We start from the raw sequence: 19,735 nt of genomic DNA, 5'->3' as shown, positions 1-19,735 counted from the left end.
ATCATTCAGGTTTTTTTGAGGGGGGGATAGAAATCACCCAAGTTTGAATTTGTCATCGAGGGGGAGCCAGGACACCCAGAAAGGTATAAGGTCATGACATATAACTCACATGTATGCAATATACTAAGTTTTCCAAGCATAGTGCAACCCAGGTGAGGGGTCTTGCTTTTCCAGGAGCCCCCTGAAACTGAGATGAGGAACTTAGAGGCAAGACCCAGAGCTGACAGTGATGCTGTGCTCAGGCACTGAGGGGCCATGTCCATTGTTGTCTAAGAGATGAAAGGGACATAAAGCAGTAGGGTCTTGCTCTTAAGCTTATCTATGCTGATCTTTTTAGGATTGTGCTCTCTTGTGCTGTTTCGTGCCTTGATATGCTTTGTAGAAGGCAGTTCTAGGAACTGGACTTCCTAAAGGCCAGCTTTGCTGACATCCAATGAGTTGGGATTGGTCCCACACTGGTGGGACCATGGCACTCCAGCTGGAGTGCTTAGTTATGCCCTATTAGAACCACAGAATCATAGAACTGCAGAGTTGGAAGGGATCCCTAGGGTCATCTACTCCAATCCCCTAAAATACCAGAATTTCATCACACAGTCTCCCATCCAATTTGAAACCATACCTGAACCTGCTTAGCTTTGCAAATGTGCTAGCAGTTCTATTGCTGCACCACAGTCTTTATGTTTATTGCTGCATTGGTATGTATACATATCTGCAAACGGTATATCTGATAATTAGGCTGTACTTAGACTGTCTTTAGGCTTATTGTGCAACTTATGCTTTAATATGCTTTGTGCAGACTCATTCCATGTTTTATGCTCAGAAGCAAGCTAGCTATGTGTGCTGTACACTGATTCTTACTGTACATGAATATCAATCAATCTTTGCTACAGTCAAAGATCAGACAGCAAAATTAACAACACCAACATACGCTTCATCAGCATCAAGAGGTGGACGTAATTAGAAATTCCCTATAAACTTATTTACATTAAAAGTAACACTCCTTCAACTAAAATCAGTGTTGTACATGAATAACATGTACACCTGCAGCCTTCATCCAAAAGTGTGCTCAATACCTCCAAATCATAAAAATAAAAAAATCACATACAAGGGCACAGGTCTATAGAGCAACCACAACAAAGTGACTGTTACAACAGTACATTGATAATGCGAAGAAGTTTACAACAAAATAGACAAAATGTGCAAAGGGCACATTTCATCAAGTCTTACAAAGAACCACATAGCACAAAAATAATTAAGAGGGTCCCTATGATTTTGGACCCTTGCAGTGGTTATTATCCTCTTGGAATCGAGTAACTTCTCTGGAGGGATAAACATTCCCAGAGTCCTCCCTGTTGTGAAAACTGCAATCAGAGCCTTGAAACGTTTGTGAGGTATTGTCATCTGAACAAGATCTTTGAAACAGGACCTTATCCGGAAGCTGAAACATAAAGAACAGCTGCCCTTTAGCAGAACACTGCCCCATCAAAGAAGTGAGTTGTGCCAGTACAGGATCTTATGGTGCTCCAGCAATAATTTCCAGAGTATTAAATTGGCATTGTCCAATGGCATAGCACTGGGAAGGGTGAGAACAGTCAAGAAGTGGCAATTCACCTGCAAAATGTCTTCAAATAGCTGAAGGGCTGACACAACGAAGATGGCAGGGACTAGGCAGGATTAGACACAATGGGTAAAAAAATGCAAGGAAACAGATTACAGCTCTACTTTCAGGAAAGCATCTTGTTGGTAAGAGGTGTTTGACACTGAGAAAGACTGCTTCAGAAAGCAGTGGGCTCCCCTTTGCTGCAGGTATCCTAAGCAGAGGATGGACAGGGATTTATCAGGGATGCTGTAGTTGTACTAACACTGGGTGAGGGGTCGGACTAGATGACCTCAAAGGTACTGTCCAATTTTGATATTCTATTACCACCTGTCTCATGCAGGCAACTAAACCAGCAGAAGCACATTTTCAGGTGTTTTCAAATGACACCTCTCCACTAAACTTGAGGCAGCAAAACTGTCATATTCTAGCCAGAGAATAGCACAAAAATAAATTGCAGTTGCAAGTGATAGGCAGACCCTATTGTGCAGGCACATCCAACAGGTAGATCACTGCCAGTCTTTAACTCTGTGAGTGGATCGTAGTCTCTTGGGAGTTGGCCATGCCTGCTATTGTGGAACCATAAGAATAATCCTGGAGCCAATCCAGGCAGCAACCAGATCCAGAATGGCTTAGCTTCAGGAAGGTGGCTCCATCACATGCATTCAACAGACATGTGGCATCCTTGGACAGCTGCCAGGCCTCCAGCACACCTGCCCTGGAGCTCCTGCCCTGAGTGGCTAGGTTTAAATTTCCACAACGCCCCTCATTTAGTGTTGCATCAGGGCATTGTGGGAAATTCAAATGGGAGCACAGCTGTCAGGCAGTGGTGGGTGGTGCATATTGGTGGGACAGGCTGAGGGGCCAACAGTAAGCAGAGCCAGAGCCAATGACAGGCAGATCCAACTAATTCTAGTCTTCTCTCCTTCCTCCCTGCTAAGATCTACAAGGACAAGATGGACAGGCAGTGGTTGTAAGGAAGAAGGCGAGAAGGTGGGGGGATTGGCTGAGGGTAGATATTCTCATCACCATTTCCACCACCTGCTCCTCCTCTTCATCATGGTTGCTACCAGCTGCTTGCTTGCCGGTAGTGGCCAGAACAAGCGCTTGTGGTTGAAGCAAGCAGGTCACAAGTGGCTCTTATCACTGTCTCTCACCCCTGCCCTGCTGGTGTGTGGGCCCTCGGAAGAGACCCAACCAAGTCCACCACTGATACCAGCCCAGCCCTTGGGTCAGACTATTTGTCCATTTGGTCAGTACTGTCTGCTCTGACTGGTAGCGACTCTCCAAGTTCTCCGGAAGAGATCTTTCACATCACCTGCTGCGTTCTTTTGACTGCAGATGCTTGGGATTTACTTGGGAACTTCTGTATGCAAAGCATAGGTTACTTCTCTGCATTATGTTCTCTTCCTTCCTCTTTCTCAGCTTAAACAAGTGCCAATAAAAATGACATTGGTTTTCTACTGCCTCCTCATTAAGAAGTTTTGTTGGTGAAGCAGAATGAAAACTATGCAACCCATTTTCTCGGCATAGCTGACCTTTTTCAAAGCAAACCTTTATTTTAGAGAGGTGGGAATGGGGTGGGGGATCTGTAGACCTGAACTCCTGGACTCTGCTGCTGGACTCCAGCTCCCATCAGCCCCATCCAGCTTTGTCAGGAATGATGGGAGCTTTGGAATGTAAGGGATTCTTCTGCTTGGAATTGTGTTTTTTGATGGGAAGGGGATCCTCTTAAAAATAAGCTTTAGGGTTAAAAACCTATGAAGGCATGGTAAGCAGTTCCAATAAAATAACAGTCATCTTCCAAATATGTGTATTTTGCCTTAAGTAGAAGTTGTGCCTGAACTGCAAGATAGTTGGGTATATGCAGTCAAATTGAATGCAGAATTGCAGCCACTGATGTTGCAGCTGAACTGGCTTCTTTAAAAGTTTTTGCAAACAGCCCACCAATTTATTTAACCTTCATATGACCTTCATAAAAATATTTGGAAAGTAATATTGTCCAGCCACACATTTATGGTCTGGAGTTCATGTTATAAGAGCAATAAATCATTGGAAATGAAAATCTTGCATTAAAAAATATCTGAAATAGATATAGAAATTTTTGCATAAATATACACTCATTTCTCCAGTATGCTATAATTCACTTAATCTGAAGCAACCTTATTGCCTTTAATGACACCACTCTGAAGAATGTGGGTTGGAAATAGCAGCCACAGATCCTTTCAAATAATGACAATATCAGAAGAATTGTATGGGCTATGAAAATAACTGCACTGAAATCATTAGACAAGTAGAGTTTTCAGAATTTTAAAAATTCAATAAATATGCCAAGCTGAGTAAGCATTCATTGTGTTAGATGGACTTACAAGTAATCCATACATCAGAAGGAAGGAAGGAAGGAAGGAAGGAAGGAAGGAAGGAAGGAATAGTTGGTTGTGAAATCAAGCTACAGCTTAGGTACTTTTTTGCAGTGTCATCTTGCATCATAGCATTGGATTGTAGCCAACTAAGTCCTACTCAGAGAAGAACCATTGAAAACCATGAACCTAAGTAACTTATGTCCATTAACTTCAGTGTAAGACAAGTCTGGGATACAACCAACCTCCTTACAAAGTATAAGATTATTCTTTTCTTTTCAAATTGTATCAAATTGTTTGATATATTGGATATATATGGGGCTTTTTAAAAGATGGAACTCACCAGAACTCAGTTCCACCCCCTCTCAGGTGGGTGCCATTGCCATTATTAGAGAACAAGGGAGGGGTTCATGGTGAGTTCTGGCACCTCTTTTTCTAGAAAAATAGCACTGGAGATGATAGAGATAGATAGATAGATGATAGATAGATAGATGATAGATAGATAGATAGATAGAACATAACCTTAAGCCAGCTTGGCACATACCGGTATTATTTTGCCTTTGCAGACACTTAAGAGCCTCATTCACAGTCTAGCTAATCTGAACTATTTGGATTCATGCCAGTTTAGCCTACCATGATCAAGAACACATCATCAGAAGTTGCACTGAAATCCTTGTCACTTACTTCCAAGTAAATTCCATGCAGAAGCCACATTATGTCTCTTCATTCCCTTAAATGGTTTGACATTCTTATAGCCCCTCCCACCACCATGCTCCCAAGCATGCTTATTTAGAAGGAAGGCTACTGACTTCAGGAATGCTTTCCCCTAAATAAATGTGCAGATGTCCAGTTCCCCCCCCCTACCCCCACCCCCACCCCCACCCAGAAGTCCTCCTGCATTCAATGGAAACAGGATTGCAAATGTTCACAATGCCTAGTGTTGTGTGCCTTGCAAAGAGTAAATATTGGTTTTGCTGTAAAGTGAATTTCTTCTTGTACAGCCCAAAGAATTATATCCTGCCCACATGCTGTCTTCCTTCCCCATCCCCCACTAGGACTAGCACTTTAAAAAGCTTTGCTGCACCATTCAGACATTGATTTCTGCCTTCATCTACTACCCCTTCTCTTCCCAGTGCTAACTAAGCAGATTGCTTCACACTTCAGCATTTTGAGAATCTTGGGAAATATCTCAGTATTACAATGATTCAAGCAGCACAGTCCTACCCATCTCTACTCAGGAGTCAGTCCCATTATTTCAATGGGGCTTGTTCCCAAGCATGTTTGCAGTCTTAATATACACAGGATGCAAGCTGTGATAAAAATGGCACCTTTGGGTGACATATGGTCGGAAGAATATTAAAAAGAGTCCGTCTAACAAGCTGTCTGTGCAAATGCAACTCTGCAAATGTCCCAGAGAAGCCTGCTTCAGTCTCCTTTCTCTGCTGACTGCAGTGCTGCAGTTCTATGACAACACCATATTAATGAGCCAGCAGCAGCGTGGACTTCCGGATGGCTTTCAAAGTTGATCTTCCAACTTTGGGTAATAGTGGCACCATGAATAACCTCTCTTACACAAACAAGAATACAAGAATAACCTCTCTTTCTATCTATCTCTCACAAACACACACACACAGGACTTATAGTTAGCCAAGCTTAGAATCATTTCGCAGGTGCCTCCTTAGAAATCTGAATGCATGTTCTGAACTCTGCAAAGGCAAGAGCTGTAAAACAAGTCTGAATGAGGCTCCACACCTACATGGAAGGAGCTCCATTTCATGAAGTAGGACTTACTTCTGAGAAAAAGTCCTTCAGGCATGCCTGTGTTTCATCATTTGCCATGGGATACACACAGAGAAGTCTTCCCTCGGTTTAGAAATGAATTCTCACTCACTTATTCAATTCTTTTTTTTAAAAAAAACACCATTTTTAAACTGCTTGTTTTGTTTTGTTTTGTTTTAAAAACACCATGCCACACCAATTCCACTGAGTGTGGAATGATCCAGTTCATGAACAACTTACTCTAGAGTTGTTCCACTAGACTCAGTGGGGCCGTTGTGAAATAAGTGGAGTGTGGGATGAGCACCTGCTGCTGCAATGAAATTGCAAGCTGTGCAGCCCAATTTTATGAATGTCTTCAGTACAGTAAATCCCACTTAGTTCCATGGAAACTCACTTTCTTCAGATGTGAAGAGCCTCATAGGTTTCAGAAATGAAACATGGGAGTTGCCATGTAAGTCTATTGCAGCAAACAATATGTGTATTTTTAATATATAAAATAATAGCTCATTGCGGGTGTGTAATGAATAGAAGGATAGATAGACAGATGGGACAGCTATTAAGAATGTGACAATGCCGATTTTAAAAAGGATAGACTCAGTGAATGCAATATCACTCATACAATGGTTAAAGGCTGGACTGTAAGGTAGCCTTCCCAGCTCTTAACTACTTTAGACATCTCTTCCTTTTAAATCTCTCTTCCCGCCCCAATCAGCCACCGCCCTGGGCTGTCTGACCTTTCAATGTCAAGCCCTTGATAGGTACTTTAACTACAGATCCTTTGATTACCGCGATTCTTTTTAATGAGGCTCTGTCATATTTTAATAGAAAAGTCTTGCTTGTTTTTCAGGAAAGAGAAATTCTTTGCTGGGAAATCGAAAGGGTTAGGAAGGGGCTCTTCCTGCCGCTCTGCATTGCAGATGGGGAATCAGCTCCACTTTTAGATCTTTGCAGAAAAGCGGCAGAACGGCCGAGCTTTGCTATGTCAGTTTAGAAGCAAAAATTCAGGCACCAAACACACACACGCACGCCTGTACTGGGGAGGTTTATTCAGCAGCGAAACTCTTCCTCCTTAGGCCGTCCACGGCCCGTTTTTCCCTGCGGCTCTGGCCTTGGTGCTGAAGCCGCCATGACTGACACAGACAAGACACGCGCCCGCGCCTTACCTGAAAACCCACCGCTGCAGATCGCCCCACCCCCACAAACCCAGAGCACGATGCTTGCCTGGATCTCCTAGAAAGGGATCCAGTAGCCACTCACGCCGCCCCCCTGCCACTGTCACCACCCTGCCCGATGTGGGCCAGGCGGCGGCTCGTTGGGTGACTGCTCCACAGGGGGCCGCTGCAGCGACGTCTGGAGCCGGGGCAGGAAATGAGGGGGGGGGACTTGGGGGGAGACGGGGGGGAGGGGAGGATTGGATGAAACAAGAATAAGGAGGTAGAAATGTGGGTGAGGAGCGGGTTGCCATGGGGTGGGGGAGAATGTGCACCATTGCACTCCTATATGCACACTTAAGCCCCACTGAACATTGTGAGACTCACCTCGCAGAAAAAAGTGCACCAGAACCGTAAGTGAACGTTCAAATTCCGTTCAGAAGGCGCGCAGTGGGGTGTGGAGGGGGGAAGTAGCCAAGGAAGGAAGGAGTTTATGAAAGGACAGTCTGGCATTCGGGTGCCTCTTTCCAGGGGAGAATCTGAAGGAAAGGGTGTGGCTTACTCTCAAAGGGCGGGGCTTCTGTCCCTTGGCCACGCCTCTCCTCGCTACCTCATACCGGCCGGCATGTCCCCTTCAGAGGCAACGTGCGTCTCCGGTATATAAGGCGCTGCCTTCTGCCGAGTCCCCGCTGCCCTGAACTCAGCGCCGAGCGCCTCTCACCAAGTCTTCCAAGATGAGCTACACGCTGGAGCCTCTAAGCAACCCGTCTTACCGGCGGGTGGCCGACAGCCGGACCACCTTCAGCCGGGCCAGCATGTCGCCTTCCAGCGGCTTCAGGTCCCAGTCCTGGTCGCGGAGCTCCCCCAGCACCGTCTCTTCGTCCTACAAGCGCAACCTGGGCGCGGCGCGGGCTTCCTACGGCTCGACGGTGCTGAGCTCTTCCGAGAGCCTGGAGCTGAGCCAGTCGTCGCTCTTCAACGGCGGCGGCGGCGGCGGAGGCAGCGGCGAGCTGAAGCTGAGCCGCTCCAACGAGAAGGAGCAGCTGCAGGGCCTCAACGACCGCTTCGCCGGCTACATCGAGAAAGTGCACTCGCTGGAGCAGCAGAACAAGGAGCTGGAGAACGAGATCGCGGCGCTGCGGCAGAAGCAGGCGGGCCGCTCTCAGCTGGGCGACGCCTTCGAGCAGGAGCTGCGGGAGCTGCGCTGCGCCCTCGAGCAAGTCAACCACGAGAAGGCGGCGCTGCAGCTCGACTCGGAGCACCTGGAGGAGGACATCCAGCGCCTCAAGGAACGCTTCGAGGACGAGGCGCGCCTCCGGGACGACACCGAGGCCATCATCCGCGCTCTGCGCAAGGACATCGAGGAGTCGTCCATGGTCAAGGTCGAGCTGGACAAGAAGGTGCAGTCCTTGCAGGACGAAGTGGCTTTCCTCCGCGGCAACCACGAGGAGGAGGTGGCCGACCTCCTAGCCCAGATCCAGGCCTCGCACGTCACCGTCGAGCGCAAGGACTACCTGAAGACAGACCTGTCGTCCGCCCTGAAGGAGATCCGCTCCCAGCTCGAGTGCCACTCCGACCAGAACATGGTCCAGGCCGAGGAGTGGTTCAAGTGCCGCTACGCCAAGCTCACCGAGGCCGCCGAGCAGAACAAGGAAGCCATCCGCTCGGCCAAGGAGGAGATCTCCGAGTACCGACGGCAGCTCCAGGCTAAGAGCATCGAGCTCGAATCCGTCCGCGGCACCAAGGAGTCCCTGGAGCGCCAACTCACCGACATCGAGGAGCGCCATAACCACGATCTTTCCACCTACCAGGTAGGCGCGGGGAGGGGGGGGTCTGGTGGTGGGCGTGGCTTGGGGAGGGGGCAGTGATGCTCTCCACCTGCCATCTGCGGCTGCCTACATTTGTTTCCATGCAAAATGCAATGGGGGCGGTCAGGAGACGGTGCGCCTCAAGGGGCGGGGCAAGCCCCCCCGCCCGTAAGTAGCTCTACCCCGCCCCTCCCAGCTGCAGGATCCCTGCAGTTACTTGAAGGAAGGGCACTTTCCAAGGAAATTCCAACTGAAGCAAAAACTGAGCTTCAAAATAAGACTTGCTCAAAACTTAACTCCATTGGAATCGATAACTTCGGGGAAAGGCATTCATGATCGGCACCTTGATGTGAAAAAATACTCATTGCTCTTTCAGAAATGTGAAATGTGATTTGACCCTTCTGTGCCCCAATACGTGCCATTGAAAGTGAAAAGGGGAGTCTTTTAACATCTGAGCCAAACCACACCCTCAAAATGAAGCAGATTTCAGAGAGTGGGGGATCCATGGACGTAGCCAGGATTCATGTTAGGGGGCAAGCTTCATGTTAGGGGGGCAAAATACCCCATGGGGGCATCCCAACTGACTCTATGCAAAATGAATGGAAGGGCCAGGAAATGTTCTTCAGCTTCTTGTCTTTTACCAAAGGGGGAGGGCCATAGCTCAGGGATAAAGCTTCACCTTTGCCTCATCTTCAATCTCCAGGGTGGGAATGCCCCCTTGTTTCAAACCCTGGAGTGTCACCCCTAGTCAGTGAGACAGTGCTAAGCAAGATGAATCCAGTGGTCTGACTCAGCATAAGGCAGCTTCCTGTGTACTTCAGTCCTAAGGGATACCTTGATTGCACTGGCGAATTTGTGTTAGTTGGGATGGGGAAATGATGCTACAAAATACATAATGGAAATATTTATTTTGGTTTTGTTTTTTTAAAGTGGATAATAAGTGTTTTTTCTTGACAGCAAAGTGCAACTCCGAGAAGAGGAAGGGATGGGGGGGGAGCCATCCCACAATTTGCTCTAAGCTCCACTCCTCTAAATGGCAGAGCAGAGTGGGGAAAGATTCTGCCTGCCTAGTCCCATACAAAATGCAGCTCCCCAAATGAGAAAGGAGGGGTCCTACTTGCTTCCATGCAGGATGGAATCATCCACTTCCAAACAGCTCTCTGGTAAAAAATAAAACAAAGCGTTTTCTAGGAGTGTAGGAAAGTATTGTGCCCTAAGGCAAGAATGACTTTGGAATGAAGGATGCTAAACTTAGCCTGAAAGAAGTGTCACTTTGGAAGTTCTTGTGATAGCTCTGGAACTCCATTCACCAATCATAAGCATCCCTGATGCAGAACATCCCATAACTGATGCACTGCAGAACTACCACGGGAAGAACTGCTGGCTGTTATTATTACAGTATTAGCATTTCTGAACATTTAAATAAACTGCAACTCACAATAAAGTGTGTATGAAGAAATTCAATAAAGAATAGGAATTCTGATCAACAGCATTGTGTAAAATCAAACCAGGCTCACATAACTTCTGCAACAAAAACCCAATGTATTTGAAATAATGTTTTATTGGTATTTATTTTTATTAATAATCATTATTTGACAAGGAACCTTTTCTCATAGCATGGGGAATCTGTGGGAATCAGGATGGACTTTTGCAGAATGATTCATCATAAAATTTAGAGAAGGCTCACACAGCAGTGGGGTGCTGTGTTTTGTATGCCGATAATTAAAGGTTATATTTGCTGCAAAATGCAAGCACCACTGCAGCCACCATCCTGCATCAGTGTCTACTGAACTTCAGCAATGCAGAAGCTAAAAGTGCTGAGCAGATTTTCTGATAGAGCTGATCAGTGCAAAAGGCAAATCCCAGAGTGCCTGCTTTGGGATAGGAAGATGGATTCTGAGCTTGAATTCTATACTCTATAGACTATATGTGAACACAATTCCATTGCCCCCACCTGGGCAAATCACAAAGCTTAAAGTGGCTTTGGCTAACATGATTGCAGTGAGGACCAGTGCTTGCATTGAATTAACTGCCATGGAGGTGACTATGGATAAAAATAAGATGAGCAAGCAACAAAAAGCAATCTGAGATGGATCTCTCTGCCAAGTGCACCCCAAACTTCTGCAATGCAGAACTTGATGGCACCAGGGAAGTCATAAAACCACCCTTCCAGTGCAAGAGGCAGCCCTCAAAGATTTCCACTGATAAAGGAACTTGCGCACTGCAGAATGACATTGGACAGAGCATCTGAAAAATACTTGAATCCCTCTAAAATAAAAATAGTTAGGGAAAAAGCACATCAATAAACAGACCAAGTAAACCTTATTTTTATGGTGCAGAATGAGGCAATGCAGAATTGCATAATGTGATCAAAGTCCAAACATGAAAGCGAGCTTGTACTGCCTTTTATCTCAGCCTATTTCTAATGCTCCACATATAGCAAAAGCTCTGGTGACTTATCCATTTGATTGCAATGTGCTTTTTGTTCAGTATAGGATTTAGATATGTAAATAACATAGCAAAAATGTATCTTGCAGTGCAAACTTGAAACCAACATTGAATTTGATGAGACCGCTCAAGGGTATTATCCCAAGACAACAGAGTGGTTTTTGTTTCCAGATATTTAACCATTTATCCACCAAATACTTATTGCTATGAAAAATGTTGTAGAAAATATGACCTTAGGCTGCACATCCCTCATCCGTAAAAAATAATGCTTTTGGTGCGACAAAACTGCACTGAACTCCATTGGATTTCATTCTAATGCAATTGTTTGGATGGAAACAGCCATTGCCACCCATGCCTGAGTCAAAGGAACCCTTCTCCACCCATACAAGGGAGGGGGTTGCATGAGGTTCTCCCCTCTCCAGCTGCAGACCCGAGAAACACCCTGAAAAACTGCTTCAGACCCCTAGAAGTGACTTTGTAGGAGGGCTGCAGGAACTTCCACCACAAGGGGAATAGAACAGTTTCTCACATAAGCAACCTTACTGCTTGCTAAAGTCAATAGGCTTAGAAGTGAGCTAGTGATGTGCCGTTTTAGTCTTAAGAGACAAATACTGGCAACATTTCCCATCAATTTTCCTATTGATATTGCTTTTTAAGTAGAGTAGTATCTAGAGCAATCGACCCACGTAAGCGTTTTGGCATCAGATTGCTGCAGATCTAGTTAACTCAATGGATTTAGACTCTGAGCTTTTAAAAATCAATTGCATAGTTAGGCTAAAGTAAATTACTATATTTTGCTGCTGGCCTCAAATATTGGAGCTGAGCCCAAATTTCTCAAATGATTTTTTTATTGAGAAAACTTTTGAGAGTTTACTTTTTCTCATTTCTCCACTAGAAAAAGATCACTTGACATAATTTTCTCTACTTGAACACCATCCTTTAATTTACTTATTTATTGCCCTGAAAATTAATAAATAAACTGTCCTAATGGTGAGCCCCAGCCCTAATAAATTGTTGTGATCTTTTATTCTTCCTCTAGAGAAATTGAGAGAACTGCCTGCCCTCACCATTTCTCATCCCACAAATAAAGTGAAGAATTTCAAGTTGCCATTTCTACACAGCCTTAACAAATACACAATTTTACCTAAACTTTTAAATAATTATATTGTTCTGTTTAACAAAGGTGTGGAGAGTAAAGAACACTAGAGTAGGCTGCTAGGCTGCAGTGTTCCTACCACTAACTTTGGAGCTAATTTCCATAATACAGAAGTTGCATTTTGAAGCACAAGGATTGCATGTTTTTTGTGGGAACTACAGCAATTTGGGAAATCAATTTTTTCTTCTCATAGGTCAGTGTGATTCACAGCTTGGTGAAGCAAAATAGAGAAATACAAATTGATGAAGTCCAATTTCCAAAACTGACTTACATTTAAGTATATTGTCTTAACCAGGTTCCAATTTTTACCTAGTAATTTTAAGAGGCAATCTTAAATAAATGATAACAATAGCAAACTGAAATATTGATGTTGTGTAGAATGTGCTTCTGGTTTTCAGATTGTAAGCAAGAATAGGCTACTGTTGTCCTTCAGGTCTTTGCTCCAGATTTCTCTCTTAGAAGTTAATCCAAAACAGAATTTCTCACAGCATAGACATTTCTAGTTTTGATTACTTTATAGGAATGGTTGATATGGAGATTGAGGGGGAGAATTTTCATCAACTTTTCAGTAATCCCACAAAGTTCAGTAATCCCATAAGGTTCCTCTCAGTATTTCACACAAGAATAGCAATTTACTACCATCCTTCCCAGACCAGTGGTCTCTGGGACTTAGTTTTCTGGGGGCTCACAACCTATGAGCTTTTTATTGCTGTAAGAAAAGAGATATTTAGGTCATTGGATCTCATCTAGTATTGGCTGGTCAAGTTGAGGAGATAGAGACCCTCACAACCTAGGCCACTTCTTCAGGAGTTGAGGAGCCCAATTCAAGCTTCACTTATCCCATCTCTCACAGTTCAATCACTCTTCCATCCATGTCCTCCTCATAAATATTGAAAACTTTTGTATGCTGTCAGGTATATGCTGGTAATTAAGAAAATACTCTTCTATAACAGTTTCTCTCTCTCTCTCTCTCTCTCTCTCTCTCTCTCTCTCTCTCACACACACACACACACACACACACACTGTATGGCTTTATGTATTCTTATTGTGAACTGCTCTAATATTTCTTTCTGAATAGCAGTAGATATATAGTTTAATAAATAAATAAAGTGCTTTATTCACCACTGCACTCCTATTTACATTTTGCTTGTAACTATCCTAAATAACTGCCTGTGTCTTGGTTGCAGGATACGATTCAACAACTGGAAAATGAATTGAGAGGCACAAAATGGGAGATGGCTCGTCATTTGAGGGAATACCAGGATCTCCTCAATGTCAAGATGGCTCTTGATATTGAAATTGCCGCATACAGGTATAGTGAACAGAATGCCGACGTGGCTGATTTAGGAATTGCACTGCAGATGTTTTTAGTTCCAGTAGCAGCAGCAACAACAACAAAATCCCACAGGGCTAATCTTTGAATCCCACAAGGCATTGTTGACAAATAAGCAAGGCATTTTGCCAGATTCTTAGCACAATTTGAAACCTGGGCAATAACGTTCTGCTTTGTGCTGTAGAGTTTCAGCAGAAAAGACGTTAGCAGGGTAACATACCAAAGATCAGTGGACAAATTGATAGGGGAATTGATGGTGATTATTATGGTTAGTAATGGTGGTGATAAATAAACAAACCACTTAATGCCAAACAAAAAACAAAAAAACCTGGTCTTCACCTGGTGCTGATAAGACTATGGTATGGGTACTGGACACACCTTTTCATGGAGAAGATTCCATAACTGGGGTGCTGCCATGGAGGTGAGGGGTCCTTTATCCTTTTCTTCTTCAGCATTTCCCCCCTTAAAATTTACAGTCAATAATACAAGCAAGAATGTGAAATTAAGCTGAAAATGCAAAGCTTTCCCTATCCATTATAATTTTCCATTTAATTTCTAATTTCTTAATACACCATCATATTTGCATTGCTTTTGTAACATGGCGAAGAGAGAGATAATTTAAGATTATGAAATACTCCAAAAGGAAATGCTAAAGTACAAATCTTTTTCAGTGGGAGATTAGCAGACTAGAAATGACTACCAATAAAATCATTGCAGGGACATTGTTGTCCCTGTACATTTTAGTTGGTAGACTATGCAAGTGTCATCCAACCCTGATCCACAGTAAAAGTATAATAAGCAATCAGTGACAACTTCCTGCCTTTCTCATCCAAATTCTACTTCCTGAAATCATGAGATGCCTTGGCCTGCATATATTGTTTCATACATTTACCAAGAAGCAAAATTCGGAACATAGGAAACTGCCTTATGTTCAAAGCAATGGTCCATTAGCCTAGAATTGTCTGCACTGGCTAGCTGCATCACAGCCACAATAGTACTCCTCATCCAGAACACTGCATAGATTTGGAAGCAGAATGCTGTGTTCATAGGGACATAGAAAGCTGTCAAACCATCAGACCATCTAACTCAGTACTGTCTGCACTGACTGGCAGAGGCTCTCCAGGGTTCCAGGCAGGGTCCTCTCCCAGCCCTACCTGGAGATTGAACCCGGGACCTTCTGCATACAAGGTGGATGTTCTACCACTGAGCTATGTTCCTTCCCCAGAGGACACTTCAGATTTAATATTGATATGCAAAAATGCTAAATATTGAAACAACACAATTTAGATTGACGGAGTATAGTTCTTCTATACTTGCCCATATCTCTTACAAATATTTTATTGCTATGTGCAGTCCTGGATTTAAATAATGCTAGGGGGGGGGAACAATACGTTCAAACAAAGTAAATATTAGTCCTGAGATTTAAACACTCACTTGAATTTTTTCTGTTGTTGTTTTTCCTTTGTTTCACTGTCCAGGAACGTGTGTGTGTGTGTGTGTGTGCGCGCGCACGCGCACTAGTTGTCCACAGGACAGAAAGCAGCTATCTAAAGGCAGTATTAATTCGTCCTTAGGTTATATACTGAAATATATATATATAAGATAAACTTTAAGCACTCACTCACTGAAATCAATGAAATATGAAAGTTAAGCCCATCGTTAAATTTCTCTCATTGAAATTAATGGAGCTTAAATTTGGCAGTATCATGTCCCATGTATGTGAACAACCCTTTGAAGTAAATATAGAGAATTTGTAATCTTATATGCAATGGCCCTTTAAAAAGCAGCACAAATATTTATCCCTCAGTAGGCAATCGTAGAATCTTAGAAAGAGAGCACTATTTGTGGACAATGCTCTACAAGTTATGCATAGCTAGAAAAATGTCCATCTAATGATGGAATGTGTATGAAGAAGCTTAGCTGATCATTGTTCACATTGATGCTTTCCTTCCAAATTTGCTAGTCTTGTCCCTTAGCTGCTAGGCAGGCGATTGGTCTGAGAGGAGAGAGAGTATTCGTGTGGCAGTTGATGATGTTACAGATGCATTGATAGGCCCCTAAAGAAGGCCCAATATGAAAGGGGCATTTTCTCCTAAATGAAAGTCTGCAATTTCCCCCAAATACAATGTATTTTCTCCCCATTCCTCTAGGTCAGGGTTGGGGAACCTTTGACTCTCCAGATGTTTCTGAACCACAACTCCCATAAGCTCCAGTAAGCATAGCCAATGGCCAAGGATGATAGGAGCTGTAGTTCAATACCATTTGATAACCGCAGGTTCCCCATCCCTTATCTGGGTTTTGTGTTGGTACCTTTTCCATTTATGTCAGCAATTTAGTTAGAAGGAGAAGATGGGCTGACAGGTTTGCAGGGTGTGGGATGCTATTTGATAGTTTAACAAGCTAGAAGCAATTTGCAGTTACTCAAAATAGTTTTTAAAATCTATCATAGCTACTTACAGAGGTGCTTGTTCATTCAAAAAATCATCTTGAAATGTTAGAGATGGATGTTAATTCCTCCCTCTTCTTTCCCTAGGAAACTTCTTGAGGGTGAAGAAACAAGATTCAGTGCCTTCTCTGGAAGCATCACTGGTCCAACATTTACACATAGGCAACCTTCAGTAACAATATCATCTTCCAAAATACAAAAATCCAAAGTTGAACCTCCAAAGCTAAAGGTCCAGCACAAATTTGTAGAAGAAATTATTGAAGAGACAAAAGTTGAGGATGAGAAGTCTGAACTGGATGAGGCCCTTGCAGCTATGGCTGAAGAACTGGCTGCTGGAACAGCACCAGAAGAACAGGAAGAGGAGGAGGAAGCTGTAGAGGAAGAAATTATCGCCAAGGAAGAGGCCAGAGTTGAAGCAGCAGCTCCAGAAGCTGAAGAAGAAGGAGAAGGAGAAGAGGAGGGTGAGGAGGAGGGCGGTGAGGAAGATGAAGGTGCAAAGTCTGATGAGGCAGAAGAAGGAGGCTCTGAAAAAGAAGAAGAAAAGAGTGAAAAGGAAGAGGGTGAGGAAGAAGCAGAGGAGGAGGAAGAAGCAGGGGAGGGAGAAGCTGGAGCTGAAAGCAAGGAAGAAAAAGAAGCAGAGGAAGAAGGTGAAGAGGTGGAAGAAACCATTGCACCAGAGAAAGTAGAAAAGACCAAAGCATCTCCGCCTAAATCTCCTGCAGGAGAAGAAGCAGAGGATGATAAAGAAGCTGAAAGTGAAGAGCAAAAGGAGGAGGAGCAGGAAGGTGAAGAAGAGGAGAAGTCCACCTCCCCAGCAAAGGCAGGTTCTCCTGAGAAAGCAGGGACACCAGAGAAAGCATCTCCAGAGAAAGCTGGGACACCTGAGAAAGGGTCTCCTGAAAAACCAGCAACTCCAGAGAAAGCAGGGACTCCAGAAAAAGGGTCTCCTGAAAAACCAGCAACTCCAGAAAAAGCAGGGACTCCGGAGAAAGCCTCTCCAGAAAAAGCAGGGACTCCGGAGAAAGCAGCATCTCCAGAAAAAGCAGGGACTCCGGAGAAAGCAGCCTCTCCAGAGAAAGCAGGGACTCCGGAGAAAGCAGCCTCTCCAGAAAAAGCAGGGACTCCAGAGAAAGCAGCCTCTCCAGAAAAAACAGGGACTCCAGAAAAAGCTGGGACTCCAGAAAAAGCTTCATCTCCAGAAAAGGCAGGGTCCCCTGTGAAGGAAGTGGAAGAGACCATCTCAGTCACTAAGGCAGCAAAAGTCGGTACAGAGAAGGATTCCAAAGAAGAGAAGACAGAAACAAGTGAGAAAGCATCAAAAGAGTCCACCAAAGAAGACATAGCAGTGAATGGAGAGGTTGAAGAGAAGAGTGAAGAAAAAGAAGACTCCAAGGCAAAGCAAGTAGAGGAGGAAGACAAAGGGGTGGTGACCAATGGCCTAGACATAAGCCCCTCTGAGGAAGAGGAGAAGAAAGGGAAGAGTGAAGAGAAAGTCATGGTAACCAAAAAAGTTGAGAAATTCACTAGTGAAGGGGATGATGGGACGACCACATACATCACAAAGTCTGTGACTGTCACCAAGAAGACAGAAGAGCATGAGGGGACGGTTGCAGAGAAGTTGGTGTCCACTAAGAAGGTAGAGAAGGTCACTTCTTCACATGCCGTATTGAAAGAAGTTAAGGAGAGTGACTAAAATAATCATTTTCTCCCCCTTCTTGGGTCGGTGCAAAAGGTTAAGCCATATGACAGCTGCAAAATGCATGTAAGTGACGGCTTCGAAGCAGAACGGGTTCTCTCGTGGAGTCTCCAGATCCACTCTTTCATTTCTGATTTTATTTTTGTGCAATACCCAGGGATGTCAGGGGGAATGCATGCAAGCCCAATGTGCTCCCTCTGCAGAAATTAGAGAATTTTTAAAAAATGCATGAGCTGTTATTCTTACAGAGGAAGTTGCTGAATTTCCTAAGCTGCTGATGGGACGCTTCTGAGGAACGTCTTAAGATGTATTATGCAAAGAATCAACTGAGCCAAATACAAACAAACAATAACAAACGAATGAATGAGTAATAATAATATTAATCATACCCAGAACTCTCCTAGCCTTAAGCTATTTAATCATTATGTTTACCTCACTGGTGCAATTAAGATGGACTTTTGTTCATGGGAGAACCTACCTTGACATGCACAGTATGCAACCTTTTGTTGTTTGATGTAAGCAGTCACAGCAATTTGTGCTCAATAAAGGTCATATTGGAAATGTGCCTGGCTTTGCCTGGATTTCTCATATAGCTCCACAGTTTTATAAATTATTCAGTCTTTGCAGCAAACTAGGAACATGCTTCTGTTAGAAGGTATATGCTGGGCTGCATTAAAATCTAATAAACATTATTGCTTGTAGCCATAGGCTATTGCAAATATAGTAAAATGCCTTATAGCAGAGACATAAACCAGGATAAATATGCACTCTATTTAAAATGCAATCAAAATTACATTAAACCTTGCATGCTCAAACTAATGAGTCAGCTTTGCAAACCACTGGCATTTGGTTCAAGATCCTCATTTGGATTGCCTTTGTTGCAGCTGCAAACAGTGCAAGTTGATAGGAGATCAAGTAAATGACTTTATTCTGCATTGGTCACCTAGTACAATGTGACACAGGATAAGGTAACAATTCCTGTGCTGTTTTCCAACTTCCACTTCTGACCCTTTGATTCCAGAAAGTATTGAGTTTCATACAACCATGTCATGGTGACCTCTGGTGTTAGGCCTGCAAGGGCACACTCAGTCCAATTATCACATGAGTTCCCACTGGGCACACATGAGTGAGCCAGCTCGGAATCTGTAATTCAGAAGGAATGGAACAAAGTCAACAATGAAATATAGACAACATAATGCAAGCTTTGAACACAATTCCTAAGGACTATGAATCACTGATGAGTTTCCTTGTTTTACCTTCTGTGAGAAGAGTCCATGAAGCCTAAGGGGGATTTCATAATAGTCCTTTGTCTGCTAATGTTGGCTGGCATCCAGATAAGCTTAAGAACTTGTTTCTGTGAGTATGCCCTGGAATTTCCTTTCCAGGGAAATGTGCTTAGAATTACAGCCCTGGACAGCTCCTGATCTCGATTTTGACATCAATGGTTTAAAAGTTAACTGCTCGTTCTACTTCAGTGGTTTTAAACTTTCTACATAAAGGGAAATCATTCTAAGGTGAAGCTGTGTGCAACTGGCCTCTCAAAATTCTCCATCCCATTTGCAGCAGTTCTCTAGGGCAGGGGTAAGCAAACTTTTCCAGCAGGGGGCTGGTCCACTGTCCCTCAGACCTTGTGGGGGGCCGGACTATATTTTGGGGGGGAAATATGAACAAATTCCTATGCCTCACAAATAATCCAGAGATGCGTTTTAAATAAAAGGACACAGTCTACTCATGTAAAAATACACTGATTCCCAGACCGTCTGCAGGCCGGATCTGGCCCCCAGGCCTTAGTTTGCCTACCCAAGCTCTAGGGCTTCAGCCCGAGTTTTTCTCCATCACTCAATACATGACACTTTAAATGGAGATAATAATGACCCTCAAACATTCTGCAGGCAAATAATGAGATCTACCACTGGGAAGAACCATAGCTCAGTTATACAGCAACTGCTTTTCAACCATGC

The 19,735-nt window shown here is 43.9% G+C and overlaps 1 protein-coding gene and 1 long non-coding RNA gene across 3 annotated transcripts in view; one reads left to right on the top strand and one right to left on the bottom strand.

The window, feature by feature from the left end:
• The window catches only part of LOC128402425 (uncharacterized), a 28,249-nt gene extending 20,842 nt beyond the window's left edge, over positions 1–7,407 (bottom strand). Inside the window, exons 1-2 of one of the 2 annotated variants that reach the window (XR_008327685.1) lie at positions 7,275–7,407; positions 4,301–4,406 (exon numbers count right to left, since the gene is read on the bottom strand). This is a non-coding gene — a long non-coding RNA (uncharacterized LOC128402425). The remainder of the gene's footprint in view (positions 1–4,300; positions 4,407–7,274) is intronic. The other variant, XR_008327687.1, reaches the window with a different exon arrangement.
• A 210-nt stretch (positions 7,408–7,617) lies between these two features.
• On the top strand, positions 7,618–18,337 carry NEFM (neurofilament medium chain). Its single transcript, XM_053366508.1, has 3 exons — positions 7,618–8,698; positions 13,487–13,611; positions 16,166–18,337. The coding sequence occupies exons 1-3, from the start codon at positions 7,622–7,624 to the stop codon at positions 17,769–17,771; spliced, it is 2,808 nt and encodes a 935-aa protein (XP_053222483.1). The 5' UTR covers positions 7,618–7,621; the 3' UTR covers positions 17,772–18,337.
• Positions 18,338–19,735: the final 1,398 nt, after the last annotated feature.

Source organism: Podarcis raffonei, chromosome 15 (genome assembly GCF_027172205.1).
Source record: "Podarcis raffonei isolate rPodRaf1 chromosome 15, rPodRaf1.pri, whole genome shotgun sequence".
Lineage (NCBI taxonomy): Eukaryota > Metazoa > Chordata > Lepidosauria > Squamata > Lacertidae > Podarcis > Podarcis raffonei.
This window is presented reverse-complemented; position numbering and strand designations above follow the sequence as displayed.

Excerpts from the sequence above, each read along its gene's own strand:
- NEFM (XM_053366508.1), top strand. The coding sequence starts at position 7,622 with ATGAGCTACACGCTGGAGCCTCTAAGCAACCCGTCTTACCGGCGGGTG. Across the intron at positions 8,699-13,486 it reads ACGATCTTTCCACCTACCAG|GATACGATTCAACAACTGGA; the intron begins GTAGGCGCGGGG and ends TCTTGGTTGCAG. Across the intron at positions 13,612-16,165 it reads ATTGAAATTGCCGCATACAG|GAAACTTCTTGAGGGTGAAG; the intron begins GTATAGTGAACA and ends TTCTTTCCCTAG.